This window comes from Narcine bancroftii, chromosome 3 (genome assembly GCF_036971445.1).
Source record: "Narcine bancroftii isolate sNarBan1 chromosome 3, sNarBan1.hap1, whole genome shotgun sequence".
Taxonomy (NCBI): Eukaryota; Metazoa; Chordata; class Chondrichthyes; order Torpediniformes; family Narcinidae; genus Narcine; species Narcine bancroftii.
The window spans coordinates 103,891,108-103,913,664 of record NC_091471.1 but is presented as its reverse complement, the minus strand read 5'-3'; the positions used below and the strand labels follow the sequence as shown (position 1 = coordinate 103,913,664).

Genomic DNA, 22,557 nt, shown 5'->3' with positions numbered 1-22,557 from the left:
TGATCTTGCCACTTCAATGAATTATGTCCTAGAGCTACAAATCTCATTTGATCTCAATATTAAGAGAATGAGTCAGGACAAATGACCTTGCATTTGCCTCCAGTGAAATCCATTAACTTAACCTTTTAATATATTTTTAATACTAGCATTCTTACAATGCCATTTATTTTAATGCCATTGAACTTGGATACATGACTTTCAATCATGAATAATTATATGGTAAACAAATACAGCCCCAATATTGATAACTGCAGAAGAGCACAAAGCACAATTCTGTCAAATTTGAGCATCTATTTGTTAATCCTACTCTCTAAATCCTACCATTTGTCATGCAAGAACTTGATTTTACATTCATGTAATAGTAATTCCCTAATTTTTTTTTGAAAGTCCAAATGCTGTTCCCACAGACATGCTTTATTTTCTGACCTAACAAAAACATTCACAACTCAAAGAAATTTTGGATGCTTAAAAGTTAAAGCACCAGATGATCCTGACAGTTCGTTATTTTAAAGAAGTAACAGGGAACACTTGTTCCTCAGGTCGAAATATAGTGAGGAAAAAGTGTTTGGAATGCCTTGGCAAGGAGTTGGAAGAAATGAGGGACTGAATCGATACCCTCTGTGCAACAAAATGGGATGGTTGGAAGTAACAACATTTTTTCATATTACTTGCTTAATTCAGAATTTCTTCCCGACATAAACATAAAGCTCTAGATATCATACAGATGAAATAATGAATGGATCTGGTAGGATTTTGAAAGTACACTGCCATTGCTGCAGTTACAAAAATTACAAAATATTCTGATGAAGGCAGCAAATTTTGTATAGCACTACCTTACATCTCAAAGTGCCATCATGCAACTTATTCCTGTGTTTAAGGACAAGTGAAAATTTGTTTTGCTAATGGTCAATTAATCTGCTCATTTATATTATTATGGAAAAAGGGAAAGTGAAAGAGAGCAACTGAATGTTTCTTTCACTAATTAGTAATACAAAGCTTAGATAAATTGGTAAAAATTTCAATGGAAGTGATTGACTAGATGTTGATTTTATTGCAGAAAAAAAATGGACATAATTCAAAGAGAGTCACTTCTGTTTGTCTAAATAGGACTGTAAAATTGTATAATGCTACACGTGAACATGGTGCAAGTTATACATTTATTACATAATTTGCAATGATATAAACAAATCTCAAGACATGGATAAGGCATTTCAGTATGCTGTAGAGTATTGTTCACAAATAAATTGTGATGCTGCGTGAAAATTCATTTGTTTATACAAACAAACACAACAGGCATATTTACAGTATATATACACAAGCCAGTAGTAAAAGTAAAACACAGAAGTCTGTAGACACCATGGTTGAAGTAAAAACACAATGTTGGAGAAACTCAGGTCGCCAAACAGTGTCCCTCATCAAGCCTGAAACATCGGTTATGTATTTTTATCTTTGCTATAAAAAGAATACTGTTTGGCCAGCTGAGTTTCTCCAGCATTAGAACCATAGAACACTGCAGCACAGAAACAAGCCCCTTCAGCCCTTCTTGTCTGAGCCAAACTTTTTTTTTGTCCAGTTCCACCTACCTGTGCCCACTCCATCGCCCTCCATACCTCTCCCATCAATATACTGTCCAAATTCTACTTAAATGTTAAAATTGATCCCACATTCACCAACTCAGCTAGGAGTTCGTTCCATATTCCCACCACTCTCTGTGTGAAGAAGTTCCCCCACATGTTCTCCCTAAACATTTCCCCCTTCACTCTTAACCCATGTCCTCTGGTCTGTATCTCACCTACCCTCAATGGAAAAAGCCTATCTATATTTACTTTTATGATCCCCCTCATAATTCTAAATACCTCAATCAAATCTCCCCTAGGCTCCAGGGAATAAAATCCTAACCTGTTTAACCTTTCCCTGTAATTCAGTTCCTAAGGATGGGCAACATCCTAGTAAATCTTCTCTGCACCCTTTCTATCTTATTGATATCTTTCCTGTAGTTAGGTGACCCAAACTGCACATAATACTCCATATATGGCCTCACCAATGTCTTATTCAACTTCACCATAACATCCCAAATCTTATACAGGTACACAATCCTTTATCCAGACATCTAAAATCTGGAAATCTCCAAAATCCAGCAAATGGGGAGAGAGGCGGCTGGTGCTTGGGGGAGGCGGCTGAGGGACTGGTGCTTGGGGGAGGTGGCCGGGTGACTGAAAGGGGGTGGGGGTGGATACGGCAACATAATTTGGGTGGGCTTTCTGAAATTTGGAACACATTGTCCCCCAAGGGTTCCGGATAAAAGATCGTGTACCTAAACTCAATACTTTAATTTATGAAGGCCACTAAGCCAAAAGCTCTCTTTACAACCAAATCCACCTGTATTCCCAAATCCCTTTATACCACCACACTCCTCAGAGCTGTACCATTCACCATGTATGTCCTTTCTTGGATTATCCTTCCAAAATGCAACATTTCACACTTGTCTGCATTAAATTCCATCAGCCAGTTTTCAGCCCATTTTTTCAGGTGGTCCAGATCCCTTTGCCAGCTTTGAAAATCTTCTTCACTGTCCACAATGCCTTCAATCTTAATGTCATCTGCAAATTTGCGGATCCAATTTACATTATCCTCCAGATCACTGATAAAGACAACAAACAACAATGGTCCCAGCACCACTCCCTGAGGCACACCACTAGTCACAGGCCTCCAGTCTGAGATGCAATCATTCACAACTACCCACTGGCTTCTCCCGTCCAGCCATTGTCAAATCCAGTTCACTACTTCACCATGAATTCCTAGCATCTGAAGCTTACTGACTGACTAACCTCCCATGTGGGATCTTGTCAAAGGCCCTACTAAAGTCCATGGACAACATCCACAGGCTTTCCTTCATCAACTTTCCTGATACCATCCTCTAAAAACTCTGATTGGTTAAACACAACCTACCACGCACAAAGCCATGTTGACTATTCCTAATCAGTTCATGTCTATCTAAATAATTGTATATCCAATCTCTTAGAACACCTTCCAATAATTTACCTACTACTAACATCAGGCTCACCAGTCTATAATTTCCTGGGTTACTTTTGAAGCCTTTTTTTAAACAGAACAATGTGAGCTACCCTCCAATCCTCTGGCACCACACCCGTGGCTAAGGACATTTTAAATATTTCTGCCAGAGCCCCTGCAATTTCTAAACTAGCCTCCCTCAAGGTCTGAGGAAATATTTTGTCAGGCCCTGTGGATTTATCCACCCTTATTTGCTTTAAGACAGCAAACACTTCCTCCTCTTTAATCTAAATAGGTTCCATGACCTCACTGCTTGTTTTCCTTACTTCCCACAACTCTATGCCTGTTTCCTGAGTGAATACTGATGAAAAAAAATTAAAATCTCCCTCATCTTTTTTGGCTCCATACAAAGGCGACCATTCTGATTTTCAAGGGATCAGTTTTGTCCCTCACTATCCTTTTGCTCTTAATATACTTGTAGAAACCCTTAGGATTTTTCTTCACATTGGTTGCCATAGTAACCTCATGTCTTTTTTTTAAGCCTTCCTGATTTCGATCTTGGATATTTCTTGCATTTTTAAAATACACCTCAACTATCTCATTTGCTCCATGTTGCTGATACCTGTTATACACCTCTCTTCTGCTTCTGAACCAGATCCTCAATATCTTCTTGAAAACCAAGGTTCCCTATGCCTGCTAACCTTGCCTTTAATCCTGACAGAAACATACAAACTCTGTACCCTGAAAATGTCAGTTTAGTGTTTTTATTATTCACATGTTGTACTTGCTTTCCTATGGGCTAATTTTTAATGAAAATATTGGTGAAAGTTTGAACCATAGGAGGAAGCTTGCACAGTTAACTGCCGTTGTGAAAATGATACCAACAACAAGGTGCAAATAGTTACCATAAAAACTTTCAGGTGGGGAATTATGCCTTGAATATGAAAATAATTCTAGCAATGTTTGGCCTTTCATTTTTCCTGAATGTTCCTCTATATCTCAGCAATCAATACATTGAATGGTGAATATATATGAAAGGGAGGACTGTGGAGTTGGAGAGGAAGATGAAAGAATGGAAAAAGGCACACTCACCTGTGCTCCTCTGTTGTATCTTTGGAGACCATCTCCTGCAGCAAAGGACCTTTTACAGTTTTCCAACCACTGCATTAAAAATATTCAAACATATCAAGAAATCAAAAGTTTAAAATTTATCCAGTTGATGATAACCTTAAATATATGGTTAAGTGTCATTGCCAGACCAAGAACTTCCTTGTAAGGCAACATTAACACTTGAGTTCAACATCAAGACTCAAACCACAACCTTCAGGGTTACTGCCTCCTCCTTACTAGTTGAACAATAAGACTACTTAACAAAGTAAATGGATCCAAAAGCATATTTGCTGGAACTGATTCCAATCATCAGAATTTGAGAAACTGATATAAAGCCAGTTTTGATGACAGGTCATTGACCTGAAACTCATTCATACTGCCTGACCTTTGTTTTTTCCCCCAGCATTCCAGCATCTGCAGGTTTTGGATATACACTCTAAAATTACTTGGCTACAGATGATGGTATCAATACTTATTCTGAGTTTGTAACAGTGCACTTAAAAAAGTGTAAGGTCATCACTTAGCAACTAAACAATCAAGTTATATCCACAGAAGTTCAAAAAATAAATAATAATTGTAAAAATCAAAAGATCTGAAGGATTTCTCCTGGAGGAAAAGCAAATATAGGGACACCTACTATCTGATGCCAACTTCAAGAGCTTTGGATATGTTATGATGGTATATTATGCATATGCTATAGGTACACATCTTTTATCACCATCTTTGGTTACAATGTTTTTTCCAGTGATGGGCATGAAAGATTTTTGTTGATCTAATCATTTTAAGTGGTCCACTAAAGACCATGTATGAAATGCTCTGACAGTATGGTGTCTGTTCTTGGCAGACTCAAGCCACTCAATTTCTAGTCCGTTGAGGAAAATCTGTGGAAGATCTATTCCTGCAATGCTGGAGAAACTCAGCAGTTCAAATTGTGTACTTTATATAGCAGAGATAGATACATAATCAATGTTCCCGGCTTGAAATCTATTCATGCACCCTGATGCACAACATTTTGCTTAATAGATGCACAAAGAAAGTTGAAAATTTGATGACAACATCTAACTTTTTGTTTCTCCATAGTTCTTTTTCATCATGTTAAACAGAACTAGGAATTTTGAACTCTACAAAACAACATTGTCCACAAAATGCGTACCAAAGCACTTACTACCAATCTTGCTCAAAATCTCATTTACAGTGACGGGCAAGAAAGACAATCTTCATCTTGTGTGGAGGTGAGCCAGGTTGTCAGAGCGAAGGAGGTGTGTCAAGGGCCTGACAAGGACACTTGCGTGGAGGTGAGCCAGGTTGTCAGAGCGAAGGAGGTGTGTCGAGGGCCTGACTAGGACACTTGCGTGGAGGTGAGTTGGGTTGTCAGTGTGAAGAAGGTGTGCCAAGGGCCTGACCAGGACACTTGAGTCAAAGATAGGATATGGAGGTGGAGGGGGAAAATAGTAGTGGTGTTGAGGCTTCACTGTGAAGTTTTGGATTTCAGACCCGATGTATCAGATGGCCCCTGATTTTGAAGTGACATTTTAAAGTTATAAGGATCATCCTATGTGCCGACAAATATGGAAGATAAAAAATCCACGTTTAAAATTGGTGGGAGTTAATTATGACAGTGGCACGCTTAGTGTAGCGGCTAGTGCAACGCTGTTACAGTGCCAGCGACCAGGGTTTGAATTAAAATTTTATAAGTTACGGGAATTAGTTGACTAAAGTGAACTTTACATAATTAACGACTATAACACTGATTTTTTTTCCAAATTACTTTACATTTTGCACTGTCTTTTAAATAGTGTATTCTTAATGCAGGTGTATTAGGCATTGGAAGAGTGAATCTTCGTCAAATGGAAAATGTGCATATCCGACATCCACGATTCCTGTAGGTGTCAGATAATGGAGATTCTACTGTATAATGGAGAACAGGGTTTAGCAGCATTGATGGACATATTCCAGAAATCAACAACCATTTAAGACACCATCAGAAAGAAAAGTTTGCTGGACTTAAGCTGAACTAGCCAGAGAAATAAAAGACTTCAGGAGGTGACGGTAAATCTCCACAAGGCACTGTAACAGCCAAAGCTGAAATGCATGGTAGAGTTCTGCTTAGAGCACTAAAACAAGAAGATCCAAATTTTGGAAATACTGAAGAAAGGGGATCAGAACTAATATCTTTCTGTATCAATTTGTTGAAAGAAGCTAATGATCTGAGATTCACAGGACTAAAACTCAAAGATGTGATTTCAGATTTTTAAAAGGAATAAAATTAATCATGATTGCTTAGGAAGGAGCTTCAGAACAAAAGGAGGATGGTGTTTGATTGACCAATTTTGTTCAAGTGAAAGACTTAAACTGGACTTTCAAAGGAAGCCAGATGAGGCTGACACCGTAAAACCTTTTGAGAGAAATTTAGATATTTGAGACATGGAAATCAAGGGTTCATTTGTTTCAATAATGTCAGATTGATTGCAGAGCATTTTGCAGTTTTCTACTTTTCTACATGATTTACTCCTAACACATAACAATCAATTTGTTCAAACCTGCCAAGTTCTCCTTTATCATAATATCTTATGCCTTGGCAGCTAGTCTGTTCTGATAATGACTCATTTGAAGGAAATACTATGGCACAGCACCAAACATAGCCAATTTAAAGATTTTCCAGAAAAAATCTCTAATTCTATCACCTCTACCAATTTTAAATAATTAATCTAACTACATTGGATCCAAATTTCTTACCATACAAAACCTTTTAACTCAATGTGCTCTAAATCTGCTACGCTTCAATTAGATATTTCTCCAATTTGCAGATGGCCTTGATTTGGCAGTATACAAGACCATGGAGTGTGGCAATATTGTGTGGAGTTAAAATGGTTGGTCTCTGAGAAGTCCTTGCTGTTGCAGCATTCAGAGTAAATGTGCTTAATGAAATAATCTCCCAGTCTTTGTCTAGTGTCCAGTCTCCCCAATGTAGAGGAGGCTGCATTGGGAGCACCGGATGCAGTAAATGATTTCTCCAGATACACAACTGAAATGTTTCACTTGGAAGAACTATTTGCGGCCACAAATAATGGCAAGGGAGGAAGTGCAAGTGTAGCACTTCTTACAGTCACAAGGATAGGTATCAAGGGGCGATTGGTAGGAAGGGATGAGTGGATGAGGGAGTCGTAGAGGGTGCAATTGCAATGGGAAGCAGAGAGGAAAGGGGAAAATGAGTCTGGGAATAGGATCCTGTTGTAGGTGGCAGAAACTGTGGAGAATAATATGTTGGATACAGAGGCTAGTGGGGTGGAAGGTAAGGTCAAGGGAAGTCTGCTCTTGTTAAGTCCGGGGAGGGTGAAATAAAGGAGATGTAGGTAAGGATTAATGGTAGTCGAGGGAAAACCATGAAGAGGAGGACGTCTCAAATGTTCTGGAATGTTGGGCGTCATCCTGGGAACAGATGCAATGAAGACAAAGAAAATGAAAGGAATAGAATCTAACAGGGGCAGAAGGCATCAAAGGAGTGTCCCCCCCATTGACATGATCTACTGAGATAGTTATCTGAAGAGGGCACGCAAAATCATTGAGGACTCCTTCCACCCTGCACACAGCATCTGTCAGCTGCTGCCATTGGGAAAGAAAAACAGGAGTATCAGAGCCAGCCATTTTAACCACCAGGCTGAGGAACAGCTTCTTGCCACAGGCAGTGAGAATGCTGAACGGTCAAAAGAACTGCTCAGAATCAGAATGTATTGTCATGAACAAGTCATGAAATTTGGGGTTTTGCGGCAGCATCAATGTGCAAATATACATCTTACAACATTACTATAAAAAATATAATAATAACAATAATAGAGCATGAAAAGTTAGACAGTGACTTTGGTTCATTGATTATTCAGGAATCTGATGGCAGTGGGGAAGAAGCTGTCCTTGTGCCGCTGAGTGCTCTTCTTTAGGCTCTTATACTTTTTTCCCCGATGGTAGCAGAGTGAAGAGGGCAAGGTCTGGAAGGTGGGAGTCTTTGAGGATAGAGGCTGCTTTTTTTTGTACACGTCCTCAATGGAGTGAAGTCTGGAGCAACACTCTGGAGTTTATTCTGGTCTTGAGAGTTGGTGCCTAACCATCCAAGGCTCTCATATTAATGAAACAATATTTATTTCTTTATTTGTATAGATGAATACTTGTCCTGCATATGTATTGTTTGTCTGTATGTGTGTTATATCTGGTTGTATGTCTGTGTGTTTTGCACCAAATACCAGAGAATGCTGTGGTCGGGTTGGAGTTGTAAAATCAGAATGCAATAACCTTGACTTATAAAAGATACCTGTCAGTAAGCTTATGCCCCAAGATGGAGTCAGAGAGATCAAGAAAGAGAAAAGAGTTGCCAGAGATGGACCAAGTGAATTTGAGGACAGAATTAAAGTTGGCAGCAAAGTGCATAAAATTGGCGAGCTCATCATGGGTGCACCAATGTTGACATCAATATAACTGAGAAGAGTTGAAGAGCTTTGCATGTGGAGACATACAGCATGGATTGCTCCACATAAACAGACAGGCATAGCTGGGAACCGTATGAGTAGCTATGGATATACCTTTGATTTGGAGGAAATTAATGACTAAAGGAAAACTTGTTGAGGGTGAGAAAAATGACTTCAGTTATCAGTTCAGTCAGAATCAAAATAATGCATTATTTCTATCACAGTTGCCTGGAATACACACATTTTAATTTTAATCCATGTCAGCCAAAAAAAGGGACCATGTGCCTTTATGTAAAATAGGGAGTGTAGAATATATAAATAAAAATCAAGTATTCTAAGTGTGCAAGATTTAATAAATATTAACAATATTATTTTCTGTATTTCCAATACTAGTGTTCCAAGGAGAGTAGAGGATTTCTTCACAATGCTAAAAATCTGCTGCAATCTATCATTCTACTTGTAGAAACTGTACAGCAGAAGAATAAAGAATTTGATTAAACTGAACTTTTATGGTCTTTTTTACTTTGTTCCATACTTTTGAGATACTTGATCATAATTTCATAGAAGTCTGACCATGAAGATTGTCTGACATAATTCAATAGAGAGTACACATGTAAATTAGGGATTTTTCTTTCGCTCACCTGTTCAGCTCCCTCCCTTTTGGCATTGTAGGTATCCAAATGTTCTTGTAGCTCTAACACACTAAACTTTAATGTCTCCAACAATCCACATGAGACAAGCTGTAAGAAGTAAACAGAATGTTGTGATTGTGCATTATTAAAATGCCAATATAGGAATAGTATGTAATGTAAAATTAATACAGTATATGTTTTGTTCCAGAACAATGTCAAAAATTGAGGAACGTGACCAGGTGGTTAAACACATTGTTCCTTGATTTGCATCCAGAAGGACAGAAGGGAAAACCAGAGTGCAAATTAGCAATTAAGTACCTTCAATTACCCAGATCATGAATACTGGTGGTCAAGTGGATTCAATGGAGCGTGAACTGAACAACTCTAGCAGGGTTTAAGAAGGAATACTTACCTTACAAGTTTGACATTGGACATTTATTTCTTTGAAATACCAAAATTGAGCATCACCAAGAAAATAAAAGATATCAGATGTAATTTCACTGAAAATGTGCAGTCAGATGCCTGTGTTCATTGCAGGCGAGTTTTCCACTGGGTGAGAATAGTAGTGTCTTCACTCTGTCTCAAGCGTCTTACATATTGCAATATCAAGACGAGTTTAACCATTATCCAATCATCAAATTCCTAGAATATCAATAAGCTTGAGACTTTAGGTATTAGTTTGATAAACTCTACCTTCTATGTAACAATGGTTGACATTCACAGCAACAAGCTCTGTATTTGTCCTTGAGATAACATTGGGTTAATGAACATCTCTCAGCCTAGATTGCAATGGCAGTCCTTTGGTAAGGTGCATACTACACCGACGTGGACTTCACCCATTGCTGTGGAAGAGGCCGACATCGACTTCCTCCTGATCAGAACTAACAACTGCGCATGCGCAAAACTTTATGCATGCACGTTAACCTGATATGGCCCGGGCTACGGGGGGACCCGACCTCCCTCGGTCCAGTGATCCTGGACTGATGGGGGGGAGGGGAGTCTGTACCTGTAGTCAGGTCGAGGTGACCTCCATATCGACGGAGGAGGAAGAAGTGGTCATTACTGGATTGGAGGAGTAGGAGGAACAACCTATGGAGGAGAAGAATACAGTTCTATACAATGGTAGGATGTAAGTTAACATGATCAGGAAAGATAAAAATGTAATTGTTATTGTGTAATTGTACTATCAATTCAATATTGGAGGTTTCAGCCTAAAATCAGTTCAAAAGTCTGCAGGATATAAATAATGTGTTTTGGATAAAAGATGCTCCAACAAAGTTCAATGCTGTAATGATATCTACTAAAATAAAGTTGGAATTTTACTGAGGTCAGTTGTTATTATCAATTGAGGATATATTTAACTGGGTTTAGTTACTGCTATTTTTTATTGAAATATATTATCCAGTTCTATCTATTTCTATCTGCTCATAAGTAATCTAGGTTTAATTACTGATAAATAAGTATAGTACTGTTTGAAGGATATAAGTTTGCCTTTTGCTATCCTGCTATGCTTAAAGTCTTTTATGGAGATTATCAATCTCTTTTTTTTACTGATGATGCTGAAGCTCTTACATTTGCTAATTCTTGGTGCAAAGTCAAGAAAGGTTCCCTCAACAGCTTTTTTTGGTTTCAAAAGGGAAGAATGGAAAGTGAGAGATGGAATCTCAACAGTTGATTGATATTGGAATTGATGATGAGCAGGTTAATTGAGACTTGGAAGAAGCATTTCACACTTGTGTTACAGCGTTCTGTGTTGTGTATTGACCTATGTGTTGTGTGGTTTTATGTTAAAAAGTGACAGTTTGCCTTAGAGAGCCAAGGTGAAGGTGGACTGCTGAGAGAGTGGGAGACAGACTGAGGATGTGCAGAAAATCATTATCTTCATCTCCACAATTCTTTGTCTTGGCTTGAGCCTAAGGAAGGTCTTTCAGTAGTATTAAGAATGAAATAAAGTGACATAAATAGTAAATTTAATATAAAACAAAAAATACTGAACAGGTAAAGTGCTGTGGGCAGAGAAACAGAGTTTCTCATCTGGGACAAGTCAGAAATAAAGGCTAGTCAACTTAACATCTTTATTCAACCTGCTCCACCACCATTTGTCATTTAATCATTTCTGCCCTCTATTCTTCCAGACTTTTCCTTCCATTTTCTTTACGCCCTGCCCTCCTTTCACGGAATTTGAACATGGTCTTATCTCCAGCTTTACTAATCTAACCTTTTGAACAGGAGAAATAGAAGGACCAGATGTTTGTAAAATATCTGATCTTTTACATCAGTGTCACTTTCATGTGCTGATCCCATAAACTTCAGGTTCTACAACAGAGTATTCAAAACCTAGTCATGCTATTTCTCTCTTTGTAAACCCTGGCTGAATACTTTCACCTTTTATGTATTACTTCAGTATTTTGTGTTGAAAATTAAACTTTTTAACTTCTGAATAGTAATTGCAATGCACAAAATGTTCAAAAATATCTCTGGCAATTTACTCTGAACTTCACCTTTAACCATACTTGAATGAAGTCTTGTGAGTAAAATGTTAAACATCATGTAAATTAGTTTATACCAATTTCAAAGAATTGTTCCATAGAGGGAAATACTTACAGTTTCAGCATCCACGAAGACAGTAGGGCAATCCGAACACATCATCATTATTTCCAAAGAACTCTTGAATTTCGATCCAATCCTTTGCAAGCTATCTCCCAAATGACTGACTGAATCATGAGTTATGGCACAAAATTTTTTCTGAATGTTCTGTAGAAACAAATGTTGTCAGGCTCTCTTTTGAATATACCTCTATCATTTATTTTGAACAAACTTTTACATCAGCAAAATGTTGACATACCTTCCTTAATGCTTGAAACAAAGACGGTTTTTTCCTTTATTTGCCCTGTGCTCCGCATTTTACATTTGTAATCAAACAATTCATGTAATTAAAGTGCACATTCCTGATTTTATTCAAGGTTAATTGTTTACATTTTGGTTTGACTGTGGGGAAATTACAGTGCTATTTTTATACATTTCAGGCACCATAATATTTGCCACATAGTAATGCTAAATGTATATTAAAATTGACATGTTTTGTACTTTTCTGCATTTCCTTTGCAATGCAATGACTGCTTGAAATCTGTGATTTATAGACATCAAAAAGTGCTGAGCATCTTCTCTGCTAATGTTTACCCGACCTCTACTGCAGCTATCTTCAACTTCTGGTTATTTTGGGGTCTTGTCCTCTTAATTTTTTTCCTTCTGCATTTGGAAGGCATGTTTAATTGGATGTAGACCAGGTAATGACTTGGCTATTCAAGATTTTTACCTTTGAAAAGCTCCTTTGTGGCTTTAGTGGTACATTTGGGGTTATTGTCTTACTGTACGATGAAGCTCCGTCCAAAGAGTTTGAAGGCATTTGCTCGGTTGAGCAGATAAAATATTTCTATACACCTCAGAATTCATTTTGCTACTGTCATCAACAGTTACATCAACAATGAAGATAAGTGTGCCAGTACCTGTGGCAGCCATACAAACCCAGGCCATAACAACCCCACAACCATGTTTCACAGATGAAGTTGTATGGTTTGGATCTTGGTCAATTCCTTTACACCCCCACACTTTGCTCTTGCCATCACTCTGATACAGGTTAATTTTGGTCTCATCTGTCCACAAGATCTTTTTCCAGATGGCTGCAAGCTCTTTTAAATACTTCTTGGCAACTGTAATCTGTCCATCCTGTTTCTGTGGCTAACTAGTGGTTTGCATCTTGGAGTGTAGCTTCTATATTTCTAATCATTAAGTCTTCTATGGACAGTAGTCATTGTCTGCTGAAGAGTGTTTCTGATCTGTCGGACAGCATTTGGTGATTTTTTTCTTCATTATGATGAGAATTCTTCTGACATCAGCAGTGGAGGTCTTCCTTGGCCTACCAGTCCTTTTGTAATTACTGAGCTCACCTGTATATTCTTTCTTCCAAACGATGTTCCAAACAGTTGATTGTGGTAACCCGAAGGTTTGCGTGATGTCTCTTACTGTTTTATTCTTGTTTTTCAGCCACACGATAGCTTCTTTATGACTTTCATTGGCACAACTCTGGTCCTTATGGTGAAAAATGGCAGCAAGAGATTCCAAAAGTGATCAAAATCTTAGAAGCAAGCCTCGCACTATTATACTTGCACCAATGAGGCGATTAAACATACTGGAGTATTCACAAACAACTGCAAAGCCAAATGTCCCAAACATTATGGTGCCCTGGAATGGAGGAACTACGTATAAAAATACTGCAATTACTACATGGTCAAACCAAAATGTTTACAAATAACCTTGATTAAAATATTGAATGTGCACTTAAATCACATGTAATTTGTTTGATTACAAATTTATAACTGTAGAGCACCTGGGCAAATAAAGGAACAAAGTGTCTGTATATCATGAGTACTTAGCAAAGTCACAAATCAGTTTTAATTCAAATTCAACATTAACAATGTTGTAGAGCAAATCAAATGAAACACAACTCGTTAGGAAACCGTCATGACATCAGGCTGCAAACTCAGTAAGCACTGTTGAGCATGGCTCATCTCTGCTAGATTCCTTCAGGACCAACCAGAGGAGCAAAATTAACATTGTTTCCCTCCATTACTAAACTGTCTCCTTAAATCTCCCACCTTCTATCCTCACCTCCAAAAGCAGGAGGAATTTACGAGCACTTCTGTTTCTCTCATAGAACTGATGCAGCCAGCTGTCTTGTTTCCTGACACACACTTTAAGCAAGAATAAATTAGAACATGTTGTTTTGTCAAAAAGAATGGACAAATATTGCATTTTTCCTGATAATCTAACCCTTATAGCACACACTATATGCATATATTTCAAACATTTTTCAAGAGATATTTTGATGTATGTTGAAGCACATTTAATTTTATTGAGAAAGTACATTTTGTCCAGAGATTTTAATATATTTAGCGGAATTTGATGAATTGGTTGTTTTGGAGAATTTTTGCATGAATAATATCCCACCAATAATGAAGACCAACTTATGGTGCTCGCTGCTGCCATTAGCAAAGAGGTATAGGTGCCACAAAACTCACACCACCAGATTCAGGAACAGCCACTGCCCCTCCACCATCAGAATCCTCAACAACAAACTCAGGTACTCATTTAAGGACTCTTACTTGTGCACTTTATTGATTTTCTTTTGTTCCCTCTGTATTGCAGTCAATTTGTTTACATTCATTATCTGTTTGAAGTTCTATTTATTTACATATTTAAATTGTATATAGGTTATTTTCTGCACTAACAATTAGTACCCACAGTGTAAAGGAATCTCAGGGTTGTATGTGATGTCATGTATGTACTCCGACAATAAATCTGAAATCTGGGATTCTTAACTAGAATCTTTCTGCTGACTTGAATTCTTTTTCAAAAAGTTTAATAAATGAGTTCAACCATGAACTCTGCATTAACAGTATTTCTTAAATTGGTAACATTTGCCATTTCATTAAATAATCATTTACCTGAAACAATCTAGAAAACACATGAAATGTATGCACAGCACAGGATCCATCCGTATCAGACAACATTTGGTTGACATGGCAACGCCAGGCTTCCTCCTCATCCTCATAGGCCACTGGTTGGAAAGCAGACAAAATAGCAGAGAGGAAGGGTGATGGTGGTGGTGAGGTTTGGATCTCTGGGTATCCTTCCTGGTCTCCCTCATCTTGACTGAAAACGAAACAGAAGATGCACATAGTAAAAGGACTAAATTAATGGGCAGAAATCTATTCTCTATTTATTTCTAGTGAAGGTTCATTGAACTTATCATTAATACTTTGTATTATAATCCCATTATTACTGTACATTTTTATTATTGTATTGGAAAGCAATTTTTTTCCTGGAAATATTTTTCTTTAATATTTCAACTCTACCCAGAATTTTTGCCCACCATTTGTGTTTCTGTACAATATGACATGTTTTGTTTAAGGAAACATTTTGTTAAAGTTTCAGACAGATGAAAAAAAAGGGCTAATTTTGGGCTATGGTGTTTTCTTTTGACAATAACTGCACAATAAAGGTGCAATTTAAAAAAGATACTTCAATAAACAGATTTTACTTCTCACAACTAAGTTAAATAAACCATTACATATTTAATTAAAGTGGGTGATCACTTGCAACCTGACTTGAGCCCACATTTTAGCACAAGCCAAATGTAAACTTTGGGATCAGAATATTACATTCCTCCTGGCAGCATGAACAATAAAAAATAGGTTCTCCATGTTTACATCCCCCGCCGCCCGCCCCCCCTCCCCCCACCGGACCCAATCTGGCTGTACTGTTTTCGTGTGTCCTTTCACAATAACTCCCACCCAAACTCCATTAGTTGTCCCTTTCTCTACTGTCTCTACACCTCTCCCATCCTCATTTGTCCAGTATGCAATCACCTCTTGACCCCTCCCCCAATCCCCTTTTAAAATGTCCCATCTCCCCTTTCCCCTTTAGCCTTGCCCCAAAATGGTGACTGAGCCATTTCTATCCATAAATGCTGCTCGACCTTTTGTGTCCCTTCAGCTTCTCTTTGATCAGTGAATTCCACCAATCTGCTGTTTTTGTATTTTTCACCAAACTTTCACTGTCTCATGATATTTATCAGGAGTCATAAAGCAGCCCACAATGCAAAAGTTAGAAGATAACATTACTGTGTTTCAGGAGTTTAAAAGTGTGAGAAATGCATGACTAACAAATCCTTTGAATGGAGATTTCTTTCTATAGCTTTTTCCTTAGGACATTTAGAACGAAGCAACCTCAGAATAATAGTAATGGTGATTAAATATAATTTGAGAGGTAAAAATAATGGTGGAAATGTCAGTGTATTCTCAGAAAGAGCTTTTTTTTAAAGCTTTGTGTAAAAACATTGCTAACATTCCTAAATCCATTTACAAGTAGCAATAAAATGGAAGATCATTTGCACTTCTATCCAAATTTAAGCAGAACAATGCAGATGTGAATTATTATTCAGAAAATCTTTCAGCACTAATCCTCATTACTCACAGTTTTCCAATGATTCTTTTATTTCAAAGAGAACTGGAAAATGGAACAAATCTCCCCACAGAAGAAAATCATAAATTATAAATAATATACACACTGTTCAAGTTTACTGAAAATTCTTACAAAACAAGCAGAGTAAATGTGTCTGAGACTGTTCCCACTTAGTACAGGTAGCATTTTGATTAATGTTGAGGAGAACTTCATTTGAAGTGCAGCTGAACATATTCAGTGCACGAGCTGACAAATTATCAGCATCAGTATTGAGTGGTAGCTGTCTGCAAAACTTTAAGCATCTTCTCCTAAAATGGCGAAGAACCTTTTGCAGTCCAAGGGCATAAATTTAATTAACTATTGCCTTTTTCAAGAGGCTAGATGCCTCAAAGGATTTGTCTATTTACAAGTGCAATCAACTTAATGGGTTTCAAATTTGTAAAATTCCTCAAGATCTTATGGCAATACATCTTTTACTGGAAGTTGATATATGGGTAACTTTGATTTAAAAATAGCAAATGATCTCCTGCCAGCTGGTGATTGTGGAATCCCCAGGGTTGAGGAGTCAACGATTGACAATGGACAACTATTGACAATTGAAAAGGGGCAACTTTTTTTAAAAAAAAGGTTTTTGCATGTCTGGAATGAGCTGTCAGAGGAAGCTGAAGAGGAGGGTATAATTCTGACGTTTAGAAGATATTTAGACAGGTACATGTACATGGATAGAGAAGGTTTAAAGGGATACGGGTCAAACACAAGCAAATGGCTCAGAGACAATTTGGTCAGTTTGGAGAAGTTGGGCAAAAGGGTCTGTCTTCATGCTGTGTGGCTCTACTCCATTAAATCACATGGCTTTTGTATTTGAAACAAAAATGGATGAGAAAACGACATGGTTAAATAAAATCACAAAATAAAATTAATGATTGATTAGAGCAAATCAATGTCATTGTAAATTTCCAGGAGTCCATTTAAAGCTAGGCCACAAATTTGGCTGGCCTATCAAAAAACTGTCAGGGATTTTCTTGCTAAATGTTAGGCTTTCTCATCGAAAGGATGCAGCAATTTTAGAATACATTTCAGCAAGGCTATTGTTCTCAGACCTATCAAAGATTAAAGGTTATCCAATGAAACAAAGCAAACATCAACGTTTAGATGCTGCTAAGCAGGATATGTAAAGAAAGCCCAGCAAAATTGCAACCCTTTGGCTCAAATTTTCCAATTACACCTTTCAACATTTGATCTGTAAACCTGCAGGTCACAAAGTTTCAGTTACCCACAATTTTAAATGAATTCCAGACTCCTATCACCCTTTGGATGAATATTTTATTTTTCTTTCTATTCCTCTTAATTATTTCATAAAATTTTAAACCAATACATTTCCTTTTCAGATTCATTTCCATAAGTCTGCTGTTTAAGGGCTTACCACTCAAGCAGAGACCCCTTTGATCCCTTTTTCAGTATGAGTCAGTATAGCAGGGTAGTGAAAAGCCTTTCTAGTTTGTGCAAAATTGGCAAGTCCAACAACCTTTTTTTCCCACTCTGCAGATGCTTTCCGACACACTAGGTCAGCAGTTCTCAATCTTTCTCTTTCCACTCAAATACCACTTTAAGTATTCCCTACGCCATAGGTGCTCTGTGATTAGTAAGGGATTACTTAAGATGGTATGTGGGTGGAAAGAAAAAGTTTGAAAACCACTGTTTTAATTGTATCTAATTGACTCATTATGTGCACAGTTTCATAACTCCAAAGGAGATGGGCCAATGACAACTTTTCTCAAGAAAAATATTTCAGTAACAATTGGGTCTAGAGTAGTGATTCTCAACCTTCCCTTCCCAGTCACCTTAAGCAAACCCTTACTAATCACAGAGCACTTAAGGCATAGAGATTACTTAAAGTGGTATGTGAGTGGAAAGAAAAAGGTTGAGAACCACTCTGCTAGGTGCTTCCAATATTCTCCTTTATTTAATCTATCTTGTAGTTTGGATGTTCTTTCCCTATCATCTCCTTGTCACACATTCTTGTTTCAATTTACATTCACTCCAACAAAAGGGAGCAAGCAATAAATAAGCCTTCACCTGTTCTCACCCTGCATCACCAATCATTTAGTCTTTTTAGGTCCTCACCTTAACCTTTCATTTTCACCACCACTTCCCTTTCTTAGTAATTTAAAACATGCTTTTTGTCTAGCTTTTCACAATTATAATGAAAGCTCATTGGTTTTAACTGTTAATAGTTTTGCTCCAGAGATGTTACTGGACCTGCTGAGCATTTTATTTTTATTTCAGATTACTGCAGTTTTGTTTATACACATGCCATGTTACCTTGTTTAAAATAACCTTTAATCAACATTTATTTCTCTATTCCTACCATCAGATACAAGTATTTTAAATTCAATATTTTACAATGTGTATATACAGTACGTTTCCGATCATCCAAAATGCTTGGGACCTGACCTATCTCGGTTAAGCAGATCTTTTGGGTATTCGGGTATTTTCTCTAAGCAGACCAGTAGCATCAGTAGAACACTTGTATCTGGAGTTAAACAACAGCAAATAACAACAGAAGGCTTTTCAAGCATGAAATAATGTTTAATTCTTACCAAAAAAAAAAGATCTATGCTGACAAAATGCAGCAACACGAGGATTTCTGCACGCCAGTTTTTACCAATATTTCCTCCAGTGTCATCTGTCTCATTAACAATGGTTTTTTTTAAATCTTAGGAGTCTGTCTTTGATTCTATACACTGACATGATCTCTTGTTCTGTTATGAATGCATGCTGTTCTAGTCCATCAATAAGTCCATCACATTTTCACCAGGTCATCTATAGGCACTTTTTCTGCAATATCAACCAAGTCACCTTCATCACACCCACCTGGATGCAGAACAAGTTCAGCTATTTCACCATCTGTCAGTGAATGAAAACTGAAAAATCATTATCAATGTTAAAAACTTCTTCAGTATCCTTTCTTCCAGTTTACTGACAGACTCTGAGGTATTTTCTTTGCATATGCAAGGAGATCAGACAACATGTTTTTCTCCCCTGACACCACAAAATCCTTCAAATTCACCACAGTCTTCTTCATCATCATCAAGGAACATAGTTGCAGGCCAGAGGTTGTGCCAGCCATGTACAACTGTGTCTGTAAAGGCTGAAACCTTGTGTTTTTGATTCAGTTAATTTTGTGTCTACCCCTTTAAGAAAGTATTGGTTGTAGTGTTACCATGGTGACTATGATGTCATATGTCATAATATCCGAGCAGATTGAGAGCGTGCATCTCATTCTTCAAAGGATCATGACAGAGATGTAAACTCGATACTTTTTGAATTCATCTTAATTTGTCTTAATTCATCTTATTTTGTGTCTTTCTTCTTGTATCTGTTTGAAGTTGAATATCGTTATATCATTATACAGTATGCTTTATTTCCATAAAAATCTCAATGCGAATTTACGCAAAATGTTTATCTGTTTTATCAACAAATTAGAGCTACTTAAAGCTGCAACTACAAAGTTTGGTTTATTGGATTAATAAGATAGTAATTCGGAATATCATCTCTTACGTTTCTTTGAAGAAGATGCAATTTCAAAATTGGGAAATACTAGAACTTGGGAAGTGTCATCTATACTTAAGATTCAAAGACAAGTTTGGAAGAAAGGCTCGTAAAAATTTGTCTGAAAGAACTCAACTTGTTAAAAGCAAGAAGCATTTAAGCTTTAACAAGAAGTGCAATTTTCTGTGAGAATATGTCTGCCAATTGCGCAGTTTAAAATTGAATCAAGCCTTGAAAAACACCTGTGACTTTGAAAAAGATAAGATAGAGCTCTGGTTTGCAGAATTGGCAGGAAGCCCAGAAGTATGTATTCTATAAACACCTGGTACGCCAGCTTGAGTGAAGTACCACAGAACACAGTGACAATTCAGCCAGAGAAATCCTCTAAAAGGCACCAAGCAAGATACAAATTTGTTTACATTTCCCAGGAACCAGGAAAAGACAGGCTGCAATGTGAAGAATCCAAGATGGAGAAGAAGTCTCATTGGGCTAAAGACCTCAAGCAAACATTTCCTCTCAAAGAACTATTTGGTCATGAGTTGAGCTGGCAAGGCAGATTGACAATGCTTGGCAGGATATTGGAGCCAGTCACCAGTGAAGAAGCAGCTTCAACTACCAAGCAAGAAGACACTGATAAGGCACTGCAGGCTTCATTAGCTGACTGACTTAAAGGTGAGTGGAACTGAAAAAGATGAATGTACATTGCAAAGCCCCACTGGTGCTGTACTGAGCAAAATGCTGAAGATAGAGACTCAATCAGAGGTGTCTGAAAGTTCAGATGTGAATCCTGATGATAGTATTTACGAGGTTTTGAGCATAGGAAGATCTTCAAAGGCATCTAGAGCAAGCACAGCTTCGTGTGCTTCAAGCATATCAGCTATGCATGTTAAGGCGTAAGCAGACTTGGCTACTATTTGTACACAACTTGAGTGGTTGGATAGAAGATATGCTTTAGAAGATATGGAAGCTGAAATGAAGAATCAGCAACTAAGGCAAGAAGCTGAAATGAAGATTCAGCAAGAAGAACAAAAAGGATTATTGAAGAGAGAAAAGAAAAGACTAGAGCTTGAGAAACAACATGCTATGAATATAGCCAAAGTGAAAGCCTTAGGTCAGGCTTCTGCAAGATCTATCACTCAAAGTGAAATACCCAAAGGGCTATCACCTAACATTCCTGCAGATCAATGGATACTGCAGTCACAAGAAACGAGTCGACTCGAGCAAGGAGCCACAGGTGATGCTGGGAGTGCTAAAATAACAATGACCAACCCTGTGGAAAGAGCTAATTACATTCAATCTCTTCCAAGCACACAATATATGAATCTTCCCAAAAGTTCAACCATGCGAATTGATCATACTGAACAACTGATGTCTTTTCGTGTTGCTGAAGAACCAGCGCCAGTTGAAGTTCCGTGTGCTCCATTCACAAGACAACCAGTCGCAAACCATGGTGGACAAGACAATATATTATCACTCATAGCAAAACACAATGACATTTCTGCTATGTTAGCACAGCAACAGTTTCATATGGTTTATCCAAGAAGGAAATTCCAGTTTTTAATGGAGATCCATTACAATATCTGACGTTCATTAAATCCTTTGAACATGACATTGAAAATAATATTAAAAATGCTAAAGATCGTTTGTATTACCTGGAACAGAGTACTGGAGAACAGGGGAAGGAGTTAGTCAAAAGTGGCCAATATATGAATCCAGACCAAGGTTTTAAAAGGGCAAAAGATTTATTGCGTCATCATTATGGCGATGAACATAAAATCCCAAGGGCCACATATACAAGATTCTCTCTTGGCCAATAATAAAATCAGAGGATGCAAAGGCTTTACAAGTGTATGCACTCTGTCTGAGAGGATGTTGTAACACAATGGGAAGTAGTGTATATTTGCAAGAGATGAATTTGCTTGCTAATTTGTCGGTTATTGTCAATAAATTACTTTATAAGATGAGGGAATTATGGAGAACCAAGGTTGCAGAGTTAAGATGCTTTCCGGAAGGTACACCACTTTTGTGGATGTTGTACAATTCTTGGAATGGCATGTACATGTTAACACTGTACCAGTATTTGGAAATATTAAGGATACTTCAATAGTTCTGAAAGATGTAAAGAAGTCTAAATCATCGTCTCAACTGAAACCAAAGGGAAGTACTTTTGTTACTGCTATGTCAGATATAAGCACAAGAAAGAACGAGGAAACAAAGGGAAAAATGAATATCGAACTGTTCAGGAAAGTTGTTTGTATTGCAAAGATAAGCATGCTTTAGAAAGATGTTCACAATTGGAGAAAAAGTCATAGGATGAGAAATTAACCTTTTTAAAGAAGAATGGAATATGTTTTGGTTGCTTGTGTAAAGGACACATCAGCAAAACTTGTAATAAATGACTCAGTTTTGATATATGCAGTTTAAAACATCCCAAGTTACAGCATACTCAACGAAGGAAGTCAAATAATCTGAATCCAAGACTTCAGGCAGAGTCAAAGAGAATGCTTCAGCTTCAGTTCAGGCAAGCAGTCTTACTGGGGCTGGTGACAAAGATCTCTCAAGAGTTCCTGTGCAGGTTAAAGCTAAAAAAGGAAGTTTCATACTGAAGACCTACACATTTCTTGATCCAGGAAGTGTCGCATCATTTTGTACTGTTGAATTAATGAATAAACTTAATCTTCATGGTAAAAGATCACAGATCTTGTTGAAGACAATGAATGATGAAAGGAACATTCAAATTAATATCGTTTCAGGTTTACAGATTGCTGGAT

At 37.5% G+C, this 22,557-nt stretch overlaps 1 protein-coding gene across 1 annotated transcript in view; it reads right to left on the bottom strand.

Annotated features, from left to right (window-relative positions):
• The window catches only part of fryl (furry homolog, like), a 345,361-nt gene that overhangs the window by 21,964 nt on the left and 300,840 nt on the right, over positions 1 to 22,557 (bottom strand). The window contains exons 55-58 of the mRNA XM_069924697.1: positions 14,716 to 14,923; positions 11,816 to 11,965; positions 9,221 to 9,319; positions 4,105 to 4,173 (exon numbers count right to left, since the gene is read on the bottom strand). Coding sequence (XP_069780798.1) covers positions 4,105 to 4,173; positions 9,221 to 9,319; positions 11,816 to 11,965; positions 14,716 to 14,923 — 526 coding nt within the window. The remainder of the gene's footprint in view (positions 1 to 4,104; positions 4,174 to 9,220; positions 9,320 to 11,815; positions 11,966 to 14,715; positions 14,924 to 22,557) is intronic.